At 36.0% G+C, this 19,613-nt stretch overlaps 3 protein-coding genes across 6 annotated transcripts in view; 2 read left to right on the top strand and 1 right to left on the bottom strand.

Annotated features, from left to right (window-relative positions):
• The first annotated feature begins 1,342 nt into the window (after positions 1-1,342).
• Positions 1,343-11,894, top strand: LOC140816662 (uncharacterized). Its single transcript, XM_073176056.1, has 18 exons — positions 1,343-1,918; positions 3,571-4,102; positions 4,260-4,520; positions 4,843-4,934; positions 5,529-5,738; positions 5,818-6,222; positions 6,476-6,654; positions 6,754-6,847; positions 6,942-6,998; positions 7,804-7,938; positions 8,053-8,124; positions 8,750-8,863; positions 8,942-9,103; positions 9,193-9,321; positions 9,516-9,617; positions 9,700-9,779; positions 10,458-10,601; positions 10,705-11,894. Exons 1-18 carry the CDS (start codon positions 1,430-1,432, stop codon positions 11,306-11,308), a joined length of 3,861 nt encoding a protein of 1,286 aa, XP_073032157.1. The 5' UTR covers positions 1,343-1,429; the 3' UTR covers positions 11,309-11,894.
• A 510-nt stretch (positions 11,895-12,404) lies between these two features.
• Positions 12,405-19,542, bottom strand: LOC140816509 (3-oxoacyl-[acyl-carrier-protein] synthase II, chloroplastic-like). Of its 3 annotated transcripts, none has more exons than XM_073175838.1 (14): positions 19,038-19,542; positions 18,190-18,392; positions 17,908-18,111; positions 17,386-17,496; positions 17,196-17,291; positions 17,026-17,071; positions 16,875-16,954; positions 16,252-16,320; positions 15,815-15,899; positions 14,532-14,686; positions 14,358-14,438; positions 13,743-13,802; positions 13,124-13,281; positions 12,405-12,761 (listed from the first exon to the last, which is right to left on the bottom strand). In XM_073175838.1, the coding sequence occupies exons 1-13, from the start codon at positions 19,267-19,269 to the stop codon at positions 13,165-13,167; spliced, it is 1,539 nt and encodes a 512-aa protein (XP_073031939.1). In that variant the 5' UTR covers positions 19,270-19,542; the 3' UTR covers positions 12,405-12,761; positions 13,124-13,164. The 3 variants fall into 3 exon arrangements, with proteins under 3 accessions (XP_073031939.1, XP_073031946.1, XP_073031954.1); XM_073175845.1 differs by having other exon boundaries at positions 19,086-19,542; XM_073175853.1 differs by lacking the exon at positions 19,038-19,542 and adding an exon at positions 18,731-18,932.
• Positions 14,796-19,613, top strand: part of LOC140816594 (uncharacterized) — an 80,485-nt gene continuing 75,667 nt past the window's right edge. For both annotated transcript variants that reach the window (XM_073175982.1, XM_073175972.1), the window contains exon 1: positions 14,796-14,805. The gene's annotated coding sequence lies outside the window, so the exon portion shown is untranslated. The remainder of the gene's footprint in view (positions 14,806-19,613) is intronic.

The raw sequence follows: 19,613 nt of genomic DNA, 5'->3' as shown, positions 1-19,613 counted from the left end.
TGTATACAAATTGATCCCATTTATATTTAGAATAAAAATAATTTTTTTGTGATAAAAAAATCATTTGTTGTAAATATTATGTAGTAGCTTGACGATAAAGTTTTGTTTATATGTAGGATGTGAAACGAGTGTTTTTGCTTCATTTATTTTCATGTCGTTTAGCATAAACTTTATGGATCAAAGGTGTGATAGTGGGAACCAAAATTATCAGCGCAAAGACCATAAATAAGCACATATTTTTTTGTCTTGTAATTATGTTTGTCGTGTAATGTTTCTATCATACATTTATTGATAAGCATTCAATGTGTGCATATAATTTTAACTTAGTATAATATATTTGTTTATCTATAATAAATTTTGGTGTGAAACATAATGAGGTTTGAGCAAATTTTTTTATTCTAAGTTAATGTTTGAATTTTTATTCTATTGTATTTTTTTAAAAAAAAATGGTGCTGTGGGGAAAATTGTTCTGTCATGACAGACAAAATATAGTTATTGTAGAAAGTTAGAGATTAATATATATTAATAAAAGATGCATACATATTTTATATGTTATTATTATTATTATATTAATTTGATCTAATAATAATAAACAATTAACACAAAATTATTTTGAATTTAGAAGAATTTTTCGATTTAAAAAATAGTTTTGTTTAAATAATTTTGTATGTAAAATATGGAGTGATTTGAGAATATTTTTAGTAGGATAAAAAAGATAATTATGGAATTAAATATTTTTGTGTTCTCTAACAGAGTTACTCAAAAGTTCTTAAACTTAAATATAAATAATAGATACTATACATCAAATATTGGCAAAATAAAATAAATCTATTAACACGATACAAATTTGTTAAGATTTGTAATGAGAATCTTATGTAATAGATCATTTTCAAATATAGAAATTATAGAAAGCATAATATTTTCATAGCTTGAAATGTATATTTTTTATTCAAGTGTATTTATATTAATTTTGTTTACTTTTAAAATAATATAATACATATGTTTTGAATTATAAATTGTATTCTATCAAATCATATTACATAAATTTTGTAAAATTTGCTTCAAATTATTGTTCTCACATATATATAATTTTAAAAATATATAATTTTTTTTATTAATATTAAAGTTCAGCGATCAAAATTATTAAACCGAATCTTTAGAGACGAAAATATAAAGATTAAAATAGTACACGAGCAACTAATATTTATTAGCTAGATAAATTGATAGAAGATGGATTTGCAATGGAAATTGTCATTCAAGGATGTAAATGCGATTTTCGGAGACTTGTTTAGGGGGGGAGGTTGTAATTGACCTAACTGAAAGTATTTACTACTTCATTCCTACATGATGTAAGAGAAGAGCTAAAACCCTAATATCCACCACGGCCACATTCATCCACTCTCTCTTGTTCTCTCCTACCCCGGCGACCATGGAAGGTTTGGAAATGGAGGCGGCGCATCCTTCAGAAGATTTCTGCAATGACGTTCTTTCTCAATTCAACGACCCCGCCAACGAGTACCATCTCCACATATGCGCCGCCGTCGGCGCCATGTCACAAGAACTCAGAGACCAGAATCTCCCCACCACACACATCGCTTACTTTGGTGCCACGTGCTCCTCCCTTGATCGCATATCCTCTTCCGAACACGAACCCCCTGGACATATCCTTGACTCTCTAACCACGATTCTGTCCATCGTGCTAAAAGAAATGCCCTCTGTTGTTCTCAAGATGAAGTACGGTTATTTGTCTGAGCTTATGGTTCGGATCCTCAGAGTAAAATCTGTGGGGGTTAACGGTGTCGTGCCGGGGTTGAAATGCGTCTCAAGGTTGTTGATCGTGAGGGAAAAGGTTGAGTGGGCCGACGTGGCGCTTTTGTATGGTGTCCTTATTGGTTACATTACCGACGATCGGCCTAAGGTCAGTAAATTTTCGTTTCTAGCACTTACGGGTATTCTCATTTTTGCTCATAAAAAAATTGCGTTGTAGGCGATTCTGTTTTTGGTGCGAATAAGAGGATACTATGCAGTTCAATTGAAAATTTTAAAATCTTGTTTGAATCTCCCGCTGGATCAATGGGTGCAAATTAGTTAATGACAGGGATTTAGAGATTTGGTAGAAAAGGGAACCATAAAACCCAAGTTTTTGTGTGCTTCAGAAGACCAATTTTAATAACGCCTTCAGCGTAGAGATTGTAAATCCACGATGAAGTGCAAGATAATGAACATTTATTTTCACATATATTCTAATGAATTTTGTTTGGTTGCTTTTATTAATTTGTTGAGTGCATATTGCATTATATTGGGCGAAATTTTTTAAGATATTCAGATTCTAGCATATCTGTATTTAAGGCGGGAGACTTCAATAAAACATGCTCCCTGCCTTGCGCCCTGTGCCTAGGCTCTACAATACTAGGAAGCTTTAGCGCTTCTTGCACTTTTAATAACTGTGAGCTGTTTGTCGTGGTCCCAGTGGGTTATTGATTAGTCCTATTTTTGTTGTGGCATTCTATGTTCCATTTAACGACGACGAGTCCTTTAAGTACTAAGTAAGTAAAATTCATGTTCTTTTATTGTCTTTATCATATTCTTTATTTAATTATTCAATGTGGAATGCTGGAATTTATTGATGCAGTACCTGCAGCTTTTTTTGAGGGGTGAAAGGTGAAATTGAGTTTTTATTGACTGGCTAATATTTTGGATTTGACACAGTATCAATGGCTGATCGATCGATTTTCTAGTCTGTTCACTGTTAGTGTAACAAGTCAAGACTGTACTTTAAATCTAGTAAGAATGCCTGATTTTGAATTGTGATATTTTGAGGATGGATTCCTTTTCTTCTAAGTTGGAAATTTAATCTCTTATTGAATTTCTTATCAAGTTTTTAAATGACATTTCTGTACCAGCTGGGCATTTATCTTGCCTTTTGTTTGCTTTGAATAAAGAATGAATCGTCGTCTGAGTATTCCTTATGGCTATGATGATCATGTCAAATTTTGTGAGTGCTTTCTTATGGTAAACAATGCTTTAATCAAAATTTTAATACAATTTTCTTTGTAGGAAATGGCCAAAATGTTATTAAATGAAAAAGATGTAATTGATCGGTTTATAACCGTAAGAACATCATTATATGGAGTTTTTATTTTGTTGAACTTATTTCATACTGCAATGAAAATTCACTATTTAGGTCGTGTTGTAGATCACTTTATGGTGAGGACAATTATCTGTTATTATTATTGTTTTTTAATGAAACTATCTGTTATTATTATTAGTTCAACAACAGTGTGTTTTTATAAATATTAATTAGTTGTCTTGCACCATGTGAACTTTTTATTGTAGCTCAATATGAAGCATCCAAAAAGATTATACATGGCTAACTTATCCTCGATCAGTTTTTATCTTGTTAAAAGTTTGTGTTATTTTGCTATAAATAATGAAACGATTATTTTCATTTTATTTTTATTATCAAACACAATTTCAAATATTTGTTGCATCAGTGAATTGTAAAGGATGAAAATATTTTAATATAAACACAAGATCTTATCGATTGTCTGTTTGGATGGTGAAATACAGGTTAGAAAGCAATCACAGTCGTGTCTGCATGATGTCTTAGAGTATTTTCGGTTAGCGCCCGGGCTTGCACCACTGTTGACACCTGCAAGCGAAGGAATCACAAATATCTTTGAGAGATTTCTTCTTCTTGCTGGCGGATCAAAGACCAATACTTCAGAAGGGTCCAAAGGAGCACAGGAGGTCCTTTATGTTCTGGATGCTCTTAAATCCTGTCTTCCATATATGTCATCAAAGTCCTCAAACATCGTCTTAAAGTATTTCAAGTCTCTCTTGGATCTGAGACAACCTATGGTTACCAGTCGCATAACCAATTGTCTGAATGCTCTCTGTCTGAGTTCTACTGGTGAAGTTTCTGGAGAAGTCCTACTTGATCTTTTATGCTCACTAGCTACTTCGCTCTCTAGCAATGAGTCATCTGCTGATGACATGACATTCACTGCTCGCTTACTGGAAACTGGGATGAAAAGAGTTTATTTGCTGAACAGACAAATTTGTGTGGTTAAGCTTCCAGTTGTATTCAATGCACTAAAAGGTTATTTTTATTGGTCGTGTTTTTCATTAAAAACATCTATATTATAGCATGAATGGGAAACCGCTAAACCATTCTAATTTTATCTGTATTTTCTTTTGGTTATTAACTATGACCATTGTTGCTTAAGAATGCACTTCCATTGTTTGGGATTTTTCAGATGTTTTGGCTTCTGAACATGAGGAGGCCTTGGTTGCAGCAGTGACAACGTTTAAGAGCTTAATACATGCATGCATTGATGAAAACTTGATCCAGCAGGGTGTCGATCAGATCACAGCCAATATCAATGTCATCTCTAGGAAGTCTGGTCCGACTGTCATTGAAAAAGTCTGTGTAACAATTGAAAGTGTGCTCAGTTATCATTATGCTGAAGTCTGGGACAAGTCATTTCAAATTGTCTCATCTATATTTGACAAATTAGGTAGTGGCTCTTGTTTATCTGTCCATTCTGACCATGTTTGTTAAGATATCTAAGCAATGAAACCTACTTGTTTCATGATGCCTTGAAGATTTGTTGATTTTTCACATGCATGCGCAACTTTGTGGGTTTTACTGATGCAAGCAAATATGCTTTATGTTTTCCCAACGTGTTATTTTCTCAATTCATTTTATGTGGCAAGAATGTTTTCCTTACATCTTTCCTCAAGCATCACGAGGGAGGTTTTTTTAAAAAATTGCTGTGGTGTCCGTAGGTGGGGAAATCTATTTAATCTAAATTTTTGGGCACACTAATCACTTTGCAGGTAAAGATTCTTTCTTGTTCTTAAAGGAAACACTGAAGAGTTTAGCAGACATGCAGAAGTTGCCGGATGGGGACTTTCCTTTCAGGAAACAGGTCGTTTTTTGGATTCAAAGCATTCATGTGTTTTTGGTGTTTCTGGGATTTACCGATTGTAGTTACTTGTACAGCCATGATTATGAGAACAACTTGTTTGATTATTTGTTGTTGAAAGATTCTCTCAGCCATCTTTACATTCTCTTTGTCTGTTGCTACATGTTTGTAATTGGGTAGTGGCCCGCCATTCCTGTGTCCGAGATCTGGAGTCTGTCACTTGCTACGTTGAGAATCTATGATGCTCATGTAGCAAGCTGCCTAAAGTTTGTTTTTTGTTCAGAAATACCTCAACACTCAGGAACTAATATTATTTTAGGTTAGATTACCATATGTGTCTGTTTTGTGCATCGGGGTTCGGTGGTTTGTTCCAGAATGTTTGCATTATTATGTGCTACATGACCATATTTGAAACATTTTTGATAGATGTTCTTGTTTGTGAAAGTATGGAAACACTGTAATTTTAAGTAGCAAAGGTGGTACCCTGTTGCATAAAATTAATTATGTCTTTACATTTTCTGGACATGGATGCTACTTGTTTATCTCCTTACCCACTCGCTTTCTGATATTTTAAATCTGTATACTATTTTTTGGCAGTTGCATGAGTGTGTTGGATCAGCTCTTTGTGCCATGGGGCCTGAGACTTTTCTGAGTCTGGTACCTTTTCAATTGGAAGTCCAAGAGCTATCTGAGGCCAATCTTTGGCTTTTTCCAATTTTGAAACAGTACACAGTTGGGGCTAATCTAAAGTTTTTTACTGAGACAATCTTACCAATGGTTACAGCAATGAAGCGGAAATCTTCCTTGGTATTGATGTCTTTCAGTGTGATCCTATAACTGTATATTGTAATTTTAGTTTGTACCAAAAGTGCAATTTTAATTTCAGCTTGAGCAAGAAGGAAAGATTTATTCAGCTAGGACTGTTGATGGAATTGTGTACTCTTTGTGGTCGCTGCTACCATCGTTTTGCAACTACCCTGTGGATACGGCTGAAAGTTTCAAGGGTCTTGAGGAAGCAGTATGCACTGTTCTTCGTGAAGAACCGGACATTTCTGGGATTATATGCTCCAGCTTGCAGATTTTAATTCAGCAGAATAAGAGAATTTTGGAAGGAAAAGATTTAAGTTCGAACAATGAAATCAGCGTAGCAGAGGAACGGGCCATTGCCTTGTACACTTCACATGTTGCAAGGGCCAACTTGAGTGTGTTGCGTTCCTCTGCTCGTGAGTTGTTGTCTGTTCTTTCTGGAGTCTACTTTAAATCTTCTAATGCTAATGGTGGTGTGTTGCAGGTAATCTGATCTGTTTACATATTTTTCTTGTGAAAACCTACTTGATTTCGTAGAATATCAATAGGTGAAGTTGAATGATGAGGAATTAGATTATTGATGATATAGTTATGGTACGAATATTCAGCAGCTGATGCTTCGAAGCTTTTAAATGAGGAATTATTATAACGGATCATTGACTTCAAATTTTAAGAAATTTTGACCTCTGCCGAACTGGCTTTTTTTTGGTATTTTAAAAGTTATGACTTTCTTACAGAGCACAATTGGTGAACTTGCTTCAATATGTGATAAAGAAGTGGTCACGAGGTTTTTCAAGACTACCATGCAGAAGCTTCTAAAGGTTACCCGAGAGGCTGGCAAGTCAGGGAACTCCAAAGATTCCAATTTTATGCAGGTTGACAGCGCATCTGACGAAAAGTCCCTGTCTGTAGCCAGGTGGCCTACTCTGATCTATTATTAATTTTCAATTCCTTTCTTGATCATTTTGTGCATCAGGTAATAAATTAGAATGTTGCTATATATTGATGTGTATAGGGCACAGTTGTTTGACCTTGCAGCTTCACTTTTGCCTGGCTTAGATGCCAACGAAATCGATCTTCTCTTTGTTGCCACTCAACCTGCATTGAAGGTTTGTTTGCATTCCTGTTGTTCGTGCATGTGTTGGATAAGAATATCTTTTTATTTTAAAAGTGTGTGTAAATCAAAGTGCTGCTATATTTCAGGACTGTGATGGCTTCGTTCAGAAAAAGGCCTACAGAGTCCTTTCTTTGGTATTGAAGGTAGTGTATTTAGCTAACATGTACCACCAGTAACTTAAATATGATAATTGTTTCATGATGATAGAGTGGTAGTGTTTTTTCGATCTCCCTTGTAACGCATTTTGCGGATTGCTCATCCGCTTCTATTGTAAACCATCTCTATTATTATAATAAAGTTTAGTTTTCTATAAAAAAAAATATATGATAATTATTTACCTGTTTTGTAATAATGCTGGTATGGAAGCAAAATCAAGATTTTCTAACCTGCACCAAAAAGTTGTTTTCCATTACCTATGGAGGCGAAACAGAGACATTAGAACTTTTAATGGATATATTATCGATATTAATAAATTGTTGCAGTATTTTGTGTTATTTTGTTCAAGGTTCCATCAGCCATGTTTTTTTTATTCCGTAAATCAACTCTGATGTATCAGTGTTCATTTTATGGAACTGATTTATAGAGCGTCTTCCAGAAATCATGTGTAGCAGTTTTATGTATTAGTGTCTGATGTGTGCAAACAACTATGATGTATATATGTACTTCAAAAATATTAATATTGTAGTAGCATATTAAATTCAATTGTGGCTGGTGATATTGGTATCATTATCTGAGACCCCACTGGTTTCTCACTGACCCGCAGCTTGTTTGTTATGTTATCAAATTGGCATCCAATATACCTACTACAAGTTAAAGCCAATGAGTATGCTGCTGCGTGTTTTCTTAAAATCGTATCAGATGAGCCTCCACAAGGTTTCTTGATTGGGACTTTTATATGAATTATCATCTGTGTTTCTGGATACTGACACAAGTGATATCTACCGACAGTTCTCCGATGACTTTATTTCAAGAAGGCATGAAGAGTTATTGAGTTTGATGATTGAAGTGCTGCCCTCTTGTCATTTTTCAGCTAAACGTTACAGACTTGACTGTTTATACTTCTTGATCATCCATGCTTCTAAGGTAAATGGGACAGTGGTGATGTTATGTTATGCTTCTGCTTACATCAGAAGCTAATCTGTACTGTATGGAGACTTTCTTTCGTGTATTTCACATGTTTTGCATGCCTACCAACAGGATGGATTTGAACAGAGAAGGCAGGACATTACTAGTTCTTTCCTCACTGAAATCATACTCGCATTGAAAGAGGTACATCCCATTGTTTTTTAAATGGCCTCTTTGTACCAAGTTTTTATTGATATCTAACAATGACTTGACATCAAAGAAGCGACTAACTCCACATGTTCATTATTCCTAAAATTTTAGCCGCGAGAAGTGATTTTCACATCAGCTGCTCTTATAAAAATGGAAGAAGGAAGAAAGGGAAAAAATATTGTGATTTTCTTGATGACGCAGTAAATATAATTTTTTTTGGTCTTTGTGAGATATTCTTCCCTAGGCCTGCATTGAGCAAATTATTTTCAGCTTTAACCATAGCTTGAAGGCGACAGATTTCATATATATGAGATTTCCTAGCCCTTTCATGATTGGATTGTGTCGTTTTTTCAACTTTGGTCTACTCAATCCTTGGTAGTCCTTTACTGTAATTGCGATGTTTTTTAGTAGAACTAAAATCCTACCAAACAGCAGTGACAGAGTAGCATGTGGAAGTTCTATTTTTATTTTGTGGAATCTCTTTTGGCAATTGCTACAAAGCGGCTGTTAAAACTTCATTGTACTTAAATTGATATGATGTGCATTTAGTGAGGTCTAATTTGATACTGGGGTGCTGACAGTGCAAACTGAGTTTTTATTTATTTATTTATTTTGCTAGGCTAATAAGAAAACAAGAAATAGAGCTTATGACATTCTAGTCCAGATTGGTCAGGCATGTGGTGATGAAGATAGGGGTGGCAAAAAGGATCAATTATACAAATTCTTTAGCATGGTACGAAAATATGAAGTTTGGGAGATGTGTAATTGACTATCTTCATTTCTGTAATCTTCTTAATTTTCTTGGTTGTAGGTTGCTGGGGGCCTTGCCGGTGAGACCCCTCATATGATCAGTGCTTCTATGAAGGGATTAGCTCGCTTGGCTTATGAGTTCTCTGATCTTATATCTGCCACGTACAATGTTCTTCCTGCTACATTTCTCCTCCTGCAAAGGAAAAACAAAGAAATAGTTAAGGTCCACCTCATTTGTGATCGATTTTTCCAAACAAATTATCCACTTGCAATTTGGTGCCTTTGGTTCTGAATATTTGTCTTTTTTTTCAGGCTAATTTAGGGTTGCTGAAGGTATTGGTGGCCAAGTCACAGGCTGAAGGCTTGCAGACACACTTGCGAAGCATGGTTGAAGGTATGCTGAACTGGCAAGATAGCACTAGAAACCATTTCAAAGCTAAGGTAAAGTTTTTGCTCGTTGGTCCATTACTTAGTATTTGAGGTCCTGAATTAGAATTTATGCTTCCAATCCAAGAAATGCTAATGGGTGCAATGGACTGAAATTAAGTTTTGGGATTTGCTCCCTTTTGCTTTGGCATTTTCATGCATGTAGCTATGTATTATGTTTTAGTTTCTAGCTTTATGCATTTGTGTAGGTTAAATTACTCCTTGAAATGCTTGTCAAGAAATGTGGACTGGATGCCGTGAAGGAAGTCATGCCTGAAGAGCATATGAAACTTCTCACTAACATAAAAAAGGTTGTCAAGATTTCCGGGAAAAAAATAATCTTTTCTATCTGGGGCTTGTAGTTTTATGCATACTCCATTTTCCTAAATGCAGCTCAAGGAACGAAAAGAGAGGACAAGAGCTGCTAAAACTATAGAAAGCAGGTCCATTGTATCGAAAGCAACTTCATCCAGGTATGGTTTATAAATTATGCGCATGAATAGTTGGAAGAACATACAGTAACATGTTTGAATTTTTTGTTTCCTATGTCAACAGAAAACATGGTCTTAATTATCCTGAAATTTGGACAAATCATTTTATACTTATGATATATGTCAATGTCCAGGAGATATAACACTGCATCTTCCTTGGGATCTGAAGAATAGAAGTAATTTTGGAAATTTAATTTCTGTGGATCCCAACCCTTCAAAGGAAATAATAGCTATTGTTGTTGTTTTTGCTTCTCATACAAACTCTCTAATAATCTATTGGTCTGTAAAAATGGTTATAGATTTTTTTGGAAATTGCCCGTGATCATGGACCTCATGATAATGAATCTGCATTTGCCATCTCAGTTTGTGAGCTTAGTTTGCACCTTTTACTTGTCAAGTATGGCGTCATTCTTCATCTGCTATCACAGGAGAATAGGAGTCGACTCGGGGAGATAAATAATTACCCCACATTTTTCAAAGATGATTTTCTTTGTCAACGCTGAGATTTTCTACTTGGAACAAATACGTAATTAGTTGCTAAGATGACTGGCTACAAAAACCTTTAAATTTCACTTGAAAAAGGAATTAAGCATTCTGTTGGTTCACACTGTCACCATTTATTTACGTTCTCATTTATTATTTCATTAACCATGTGTGCAGGAAAAGTGGATGGAATCATACAAAAATATTTTCTGATTTTGACGAGGAAACAGGGAGCAGTGGTGATGAATTTGCTGATAAAAGAAGTTTCTCCAGTCGTCAGAGTGGGTATTCATCAATGTTGCAATCCAAAGCTTCTTTTCAGTAAGTTGGTGGATATTTGTATCATTCTTTATCTAACGCATAATTATATAGGACCAATGGTCTGGATTTGTTTTGAGTTTGACAAGCAACATAACTTGATCAGATCCAAGAGAAAACGTAAAGCATCAAAGAGCTTGCAAGAAGACTTTTTCGACCAATTAGATGAAGATCCCCTTGACTTGCTTGATCGTCAAAAGACAAGGTCTGCTCTTAGATCATCTAAGGTAGTGGAGAAGAAGTCTGAGTCAGATGGTGAACCAGACATAGACTCTGAAGGGCGTCTAATCATTCACGAGAATGGAAAGAAAGAAGAGGGAAATAGGGAACAGAAACGAGGGTTGTCCTCTGACATTGAGGTAGATGGTAGGAGTGAAGCTGGAAGTCTTTTGTCTGGAAGCTCGAGCAAAGCTCAAAAGCGGAGGAAGACATTGGATTCTGGGTGGTCATACACGGGTAAGGAGTATGCCAGCAAAAAGGCAGGTGGTGATTTAAAGAGGAAGGACAAGCTGGAACCTTACGCATACTGGCCACTTGACCGTAAAATGGTGAGCCGAAGACCCGAGCATCGGGCAGCTGCCAGGAAAGGAATGGCAAGTGTAGTTAAGTTAACCAAGAAGCTAGAAGGCAGAAGTGTTGTTAATGCGCTTTCCATTAGAAGAACTGTGTTCAATAAGGGCAAAAGGAAAGGCAATCAGAAGAAAGCTTGAAAGGAGCAATAGGCATAGCATTGGACATTAGATAGTAACCGTACCGAGCCTGGCCCGTCATGTCAATTCCGATGATATAAAATGTCAGCACCATGAGAATTATGTTTGGCCACTCTTTTTTGGGGGATTTATACCTTTGGGTGTGCATGTATGCCAAATGTTATCGCAAGTCTTGTGAGCTTGGCGCAATGGATTTTCTTTTTATGATGAAACTCAAACGTCATCGAGCCGTGGACAGAAACTAGTCTAGACTCTCGACGCCATTGTGGATATTGTCCGCCCTGTGCATTTGCATACGAACGAAGCTGCAATGATTATTTCCAATCGGGGGACAATGTCTCGCGGCACGGGTACCTCTATTTACGTGGTGTTGCCCGCTTGAAATGTTTCCTTTTCGCATTGGAGATTGAAATATATTTATATATAATTAAAAACAAGGCCCAAAATCTCACACACTAGAGGTCCCCGGTTCGAACCGGGCTCAGACATTTTATTTTTGTTTTTCATTTTTCCCTTCTTTTTCGGTATTTATCCATTCTGCTATGTTTCTTACCTTAAATTAAATAACCATCACATATTTTTTTTCTTTTTTCCTTTCGTTATTTTTATGATCTTATAGAGATTTTTTTCATTTATAAAAAATTAAATATGATCCTAAAATAATTTTAATAGACATCTCATACATGACAACATAGTATAGAAATGTAGATACACAAGTATATTATTAAATATTGATTATCTCGGTTATTTAACTTTATAGATTGATTACTTTCTTGATTTAACTTTATAGATCGATAACTTTTACAAGACCACGTGTCTAAATTTCTACTAAACCTCTTCTATAGATCACGATTCTCTCTGGTTCATGGATATTAGTCATGAATAACGATCTTTTATTTATTCTTTAACAAATTTTTTAATGTGAATGTTCTGTTATCATCTCCAATCGACGGATAAGCCTCTGTGTATAACCTATCAGCATTCCTGAGAAGTGAACAAACAACTTTTCTGCCACATGCTAATACTGGCTAGCCAGACATTGGCAAGAGAAATTGATTAAAACCTCATCCACGTGTATAAAGTCCCGACAATTGGATAACGCAAAAAGCATTTAAAGAAACTTCAGCATTCATGCCTAGAAAGTAAGCAGCCTTGGAACAAGCATATACGAAGGCGCGCAGCAATACATGTTCACAGTGACTTGCTACATAAAAATCAATCAAAATTTCACATGTACAGATCCGGATCATCGTACCGTTTGAACATCCAAAATATTGGATCTAAAAACAAGGGTTAGGGATTACATAGAGATCATATTAGATCTCCGGCATAGATGAAAAGAGTATCACAACAACAATCTCAGCGAAATTATAGAGATTTGATTGATTGCCAATGCATTTCAAAGGCCACTCCTTTTCTTTGCCGCTGCCATAATCCCTTTGATGTGCGATTACTAAAAAAAGCCATTGCAGAGACATCAAAACCGTTTGAATTGTAAGAAAGGTGACAATAAGTGCAATAAAATCAGGACTTCGTAATAGATTGACTACGAAACACTATATGAAATTGCTGTAACACCCATGTCACTGAAGGGCCTGATAAACGTTAAGAAATCCACAAAACTAACCATTTTGCCACAGCACAAAAAAGTGTGATGCATCTAGCTTTCTGTTTATTTCGATAAAGTTTTATGTTGAGCTCACAAAATCCACAACCTAAGTTATTTCTGACGTTTTAGCAGTTGTTGCAAAGACATGACGTTCAAGACTTTAGTATTATCTAGAAAGGCTTGTTCAATTGAACACAATTACATACCTCCGGCATAATTTGCTCGTCCAACACAAGCATGGCAAAATCTACTTGTATGGTGAAAATAATATCGATGAGTTCTGGCCTCCAAACCCAAATGAATTGGACAATGCCACCTTAATGTCCAGTTTTTCTTTGGTTGGTCCCACCAGCACATTTGTATCCTGGATCAATATGTGGTTCTTCATCAATACACTATACATCCTTAGTAAACAAATTGCCTCAGCAGAATTAGCTTGCGAAAACACATTATTGGTCGATCAATACTATACCCATGTGTGAAACAAATCTTAAATAGAAAGCGAGCATCTTGGTCACTCGCATTGGAAGTAAAAGAATTCATTAGAAATGCCTGACTGGTCTCATAGCCCAGCCACTTAGTATGCATGCTTTCATCTACTTCAATATATTTAGGGTCAAGAGTTATTTTTCCAGATGCTCGTCTTCAATAAAGTGTCATAGCTACTATCATAATGACAACAGAAATTGAACATTGGATACATCTAATAGCTGACGCTAAAATATTTGTCAGCCAAGTGAACAACTGACAAGGTTTGCAATTGTTAATCATTATCCCATTCACAGGTAGAACTACTAAGAAAGCATGCAATGAAAGAAACATTACCACCCCATCATCTGGATTTTCAAGATTTATATTTGGATGAACCCAGCCAGTCCGAATCGCCTGTAGAATAAAGCTCACTTCAATAACGGATTACTGTTCCATGTAAACATCAATAACATTCATCAAAAACTCACACCCTTGCTATGAGGGTACATAATGGTTACAAGGACATAAAAAAGGAACTTTGTTCTATTTTTCGATTTAAAAAAATGGATGAAGTATCTATTACAGATACCGATTAAAAATCTAACTGCATTGCTACACGCATTAGTAAATGAGAACCAAGGAGCTTAGTTGAAAGTTGAAACAAGTGAAAGGATAAACCATCCAGTAGGAAATCCATGCCACTTATTTTGACAAGTCTACGTAGCTTAGAATAGATATAGAAAGGATGAAAATGTCCACTGTACTTTCACTTCTATCATTCCATATGTTACACCAGATATCCATGACTTCAGCTGTTAATCCAGTGGGTAAAGAATTTTGCTACTTCATGTCGAAGTTATTCCTAATAGAGAGAGATCCTAAGATATTTCACTCAAATAACTCAATCAAATAAAATATGCTCGCACTACAATTTCCTAGATCGGCAAATTATATAAATCTGCAATGCACCTTTACAGTTGCAATAGCCTCCACAGCACCAGCTGCTCCAAGAAGGTGCCCGACCATTGATTTTGTCGAGTTCACCCTCAACTGCATATAAGCAAATGTAGGTGTGAGTTGCACACAAAAACTTTCATAAAAATTATGACTGGGATGAAAGCGAACTAATTTTCATTTAAAAACCTCAGGATTATGGCCAAAGCAATGAATGAGGGCTTGATACTCCTTGAGATCACCAGCTGGAGTAGATGTCGCATGCGCATTTATATAATTCACATCTTCCCTAGGTATTCCTGACTGAGCTAGAGCCTTCTCTATGCACAGAATGACACCAGTTCCTACTCATAAAACAGGATTGAGAAGCCCAAATTATATCAGAGTTTAATAACAACAGAAAGGTATACTTGTTTGCAGGTTTAAACAATGGAATCTTGTCTTTGCACAGAAATATAACAATTCCTGCTTTATCACTAAGCCAACAAGTCCAAATTATGTTTCAATTAAGCAATGATACAATACTAAAAATAAGCACGAAAGCCTAACGGGAAAAAGAGCTCAATCCCTTAATTAATAGATAAAACAAAAATCTAGCATCAGTTCATGCGAGGGAAAAGGTCAAGTTCTCCATCAAACATCATGGAGTAGTAAAGTTACGAGGCGAATAAGTCTAAACTGTATCATTAAGAAAGATGCAACACATAGGCATAGAAACCAGGCTTGAGTACTTGCTGAACAACCTAGGTCCAATGAAATAATGAAAACCATAGTCAGCTATGAACTAATCAATGAAACAATTGTTCAACCCAAGTTCAATGTTGACATCAACGTGCAGCAAAATTATAAAATTTTGCCATGTTTGATTGTTTCACAAACTAGTCAAACTATGTTGCAAGTTCTAGCAATCGTCCTTTAATTTAATGGGTTTGGTTCTAACAATGAACTTTACGAAGGCTAGGAGCCCAGTCAAGGGTGATAGTCTCAGAAGGTAGTGCCTGGATGTCATTCATTTGAAGATTACAATTAAATTCCAGACACTGTCAGTGTTAACTGTTGTCTTTCACTGGTAGCTAGAGAAAAAGCAAGGAATGAGTGGATTTATTCCCTTTTCGATTTATGACATATAACATATTTGCATGAATATTTCCTCACACTTATCATAAGACTTGAGAAAATCGAGTAACAAAGAGCATCAATTTTTGTTCGTTTATTAATTGTTCTCTTTCTGTGAGATTGGATTGAGAGCATAATAAACATAGTTTAGTGAAAACGTTGGGCTCAATTTGGGTAAATCTGTCAAGTATTTAAATGAAAATACTATCATTTTATCTTCAGCACTTCACAAATATTAGTACCTACCTCTTTCTAATTAAATATGAAATATAATCCCAATAACACACGCTAAGAAACTTGACATCTCCACACATTACACAAGAATATGAAGGGCATAAAATTGATTACAAAGGTACCTTCTGGATGAGGCTCGGTCATATGATAAGCATCACATGTGAAGCTTCCACCAAGAAACTCAGCATAGATAGTGGCACCTCTTTTCTGATCATTCGAAAATGATTGAAATCTAAGGGAACTTATTTTCATTTTCAGGAAAAAATTTCTCATCGTTATCATTTAAACAAAAACACAGAATTGTAAACCACCACCGAAAAACCACGCACTTTTAAAAATACCAATAGCCGAAATTCTTTTTTTTTTTTTGCCAAAAAAAAAATAATAACACTAAACACACTTCATTCCCCTGATAAATTTTCAAAACAACAAATCATCTCTGAAATCATCGAAACAAAACCAAACATATCCTAAAGTTTCAAAAACAAAATTCGCAACTACAGTTTTTGCAGTGAATACAAAGCCCCGAATTTTTTACAAGATTGGAGTTTCCGGATACCTTAGCATGCTCAAGTTCTTCGAGAAGCAATACTCCAGCCCCTTCTCCCATAACAAATCCATCACGATTCTGTCCAAGATAAAAGGAGTTATCGGTAAATCAATACACCACATAAAGAACTAGAAGGCTTTTTCTAGTTCCCTTTTCATCGCTAGTAGTCAGAAGACCGATGGATTTACATGAATAGGATAACTTTTCCATTCTTGTTAATGTAAGAAAATAAACTGTTTTATCATTGAGGAACATTTAAATCACGCAGACAAGCAGGTCCAGTTCTCAAGTATGAATAATTGTTTAAATAATCGTTTTCAAGCTATAATTCTTACAATTCTTGTTACTGATAGCTGTAAGATTTTCATGTGCACTGGTTGATGAATGTCCATATATATAAAAACCAGCATTAAAACATTTGTGATTAATAAATAATTAGTTAATGAAATATATGAATTAACGAAGTCATCAGCTTTCACTTGGCAGGCTGTAGCAAAAGTAACAAAGTATGGAACAAAGGAACATATTTGAAAGAGAAACATAAAACTTAACACGATAGATTCATCATTGTCAGCAGTTTTCCACGCCAAATTCCAGCACATATGGTTAAGAACAAATATTTAGGAAATTACACTATCCCAGGGACGTGAGGCTTTAGAAGGATCAGTGTTCCTCTGAGACAGTGCTCTGCAGGCAACAAAGCCTCCCAATCCTGCACCAAAGTTTATGATCAAGAAACTGAAGAAACAAGAGTTTGAAAAATGCAAATCAAAAGAATGTTACCGATTGGTATTATCGCCGCATCTGAACCACCACAAAGCATCATGTCCTGTAAAAGAACAAGTTTCAGCAAACAGCTGGAGCATTTATGAGTGATATTTTTTTAGCTGATTTTCCAAGAACAGAATATGAAGCTTCATTTTCAAAGCTTGAAAAACCCCAAATAGACTTACAGCTTCACCCCGGATGATGTGATTAGCAGCATTCAGTATGCAGAAATTGCTTGTTGCACAGGCAGTGGATATTGAGTAATTAGGGCCCATCCATCCCTGCAATACATAGTAAATTAGGCTTAGAATACCAGCATACACATCACTAGCTGAACTTGCAATTGTAGTAAACAGGAAAAAAAACTCGTTTGACCAGATCCATAGCGAGCATGGCAGAACCCATGTTTGTGGTTGCAAAAGGTACACAAAATGGATTCATCTTCCTGTATGAGATCCGCAAAGCTTCAATTGCATCATTAAAAACCTGCCCAATACAAAAAGGAACAACGAAGATAGTATGTTGGAGTCGAGAGCCAAAATTTTCTTGATTGCATTAAAACAATTAAAAAATGTATTGCATATTTCGGAGTATATAGAATCATACAGTGCATGCTTCAACCCACTGTAAGACTTCCAACATAAACCAGATATGATCTAGGTGATCGCTACAAACAATCTCATATTCATTCAAGGCATATGAGCTGTCACGCATGGATTGGAAACAAATTTCAAAAGAAAAAGGAGCCATGTGTTATATGAACATAAGTTAAATTCTGAAGAAATCTGAGTAACGAGTAAAAGCATGAAAGCAGAATCATCAAATCTGTGGCTGCAAATGCAGAACTCCATTCCTCCACTAATTTCATATTTGTCCAAAGCAACACTATAGGCTCACCTTCATCCCACCCATGGCAGAGCCAATCAATACGCCACACCTTGCTTTATTTATTTCATCCATGACATCTTCCGTAATTCCTCCATCAGCCAAGGCTTTCTTTCCCGCTGTTAGCATGTAAAGCATGAACTTGTCCATTCTTTTGGAAAGTTTAGGTGCAACCCAGCCATCTGTGGAGAAATCCTTGATCTCTCCAGCAATTTTCTGCAGTTAAAATGCATACAGTCAAAAGATATATGGCGAACCCAGAAGACTAAAGATGAGATCACGATAAAACCATACTGTTGGAAACTGGGAACAATCAAAAGCTTCTATCTCACTAACGCCGCTGACACCCTCAAGCAGGTTATTGTAGAACACATCTGGGTCATTACCAAGTGGTGTCTCCAAACCCAAACCTGTCACTACCACTCGCCTATGCTTGGTTGAAGGCTTCTTGTTGGGCACAACTTCATTGGCAGGTTGCATGGCTACAGCCATTACTTCTATAATTTACATAACAAAAAAAGATCAATAATCTACCGTGGGACCAATCAAAGGTATCAAAATTATGAAATAAATTGAAATCCACAGGAAATTTTTGTCACATGCATGATTCTCATATATCAGGCCAAACAATATGAAATACCTTTTGGTACCTCGTCAGTTCGGTAAGTAACAACCATTAAAATTGAATAGCGACAAACCTAACCTTACCCAACCTCACCGACCATAGAAAAACTAGACAAAGCTACACGAATTACCCACATTCAGAAAACGAAGTACAAGAAAAGCATGGGTCGGGCGTTTGTGATTTGAAAATCGAACGATCAAAAGTACTCACATATCATTGAAAAACAACGATTCAATCAGTTTCCTCGTGCTATGAAGATTCCACGAATTACCAAGTCCTAGGAAGTTACAGACTTACTTGCGATTGTGAACAAGTTTACAGGGAAAAAAGGGCAAGAAAAACATTAATCTAATGAAACCAATCACCAGCACGCCTAAATTAAAATTGAAAGTAATCAATCGACTCACCTAAATTAATTAAATTAAATTAAAAAAATAGCCGCCTAAACAAATATTACGCACCGCATCAACAGCCAATCTACACACCCAGGCAAAATATAACATAACATAAAACTCACCGGAATGGGAATCGCAGGGCTCGAAAGCTAAGCAAGAAGTCATGATACCTCGAATGCCATAGAACTGCGGCGCGCACTTGGCGAGGACCATCTTCCTCTTACGGGACGCCCATCTGCTGAGACGCGAATGCGGCGCCGTAGAGATCATCGAAACGGAAGAGTCATTTTCAGAAGCAACTGACATGCATGCCGCCATTATACACGAACACACCGCCGATGAAGCAGCCACCATCCTCAACAGCTCACCTTCACACAGTACAAACACACGTATATCCGTATCTACAACCACAGATACGAAACCCAACAACAATCGATTTCCTCGCAAATAAAATTCAAATCAGCTAGAGTGGAGTTTGTCCATCCATCCGCGGCCTCACATTACCGTGGGTGAAATTAACGAGAAAGCCAGTTTCAATTGATTGAATCTGAGCGGAGAGAGAGAAATCTGAGGAAATGGAATAGGATGCGACATCTGTATATATTGTAATGTCACTCGGTCTTTTTCCTCAGCCCACACACACACACACACACACACACACACACATATATATATATATATATATATATATAATATAT

This window comes from Primulina eburnea, chromosome 2 (assembly GCF_022965805.1).
Source record: "Primulina eburnea isolate SZY01 chromosome 2, ASM2296580v1, whole genome shotgun sequence".
NCBI classification, from domain to species: Eukaryota; Viridiplantae; Streptophyta; class Magnoliopsida; order Lamiales; family Gesneriaceae; genus Primulina; species Primulina eburnea.
Note: the sequence above shows the minus strand (reverse complement) of the source record. Positions and strands in the feature narration are given on the sequence as shown.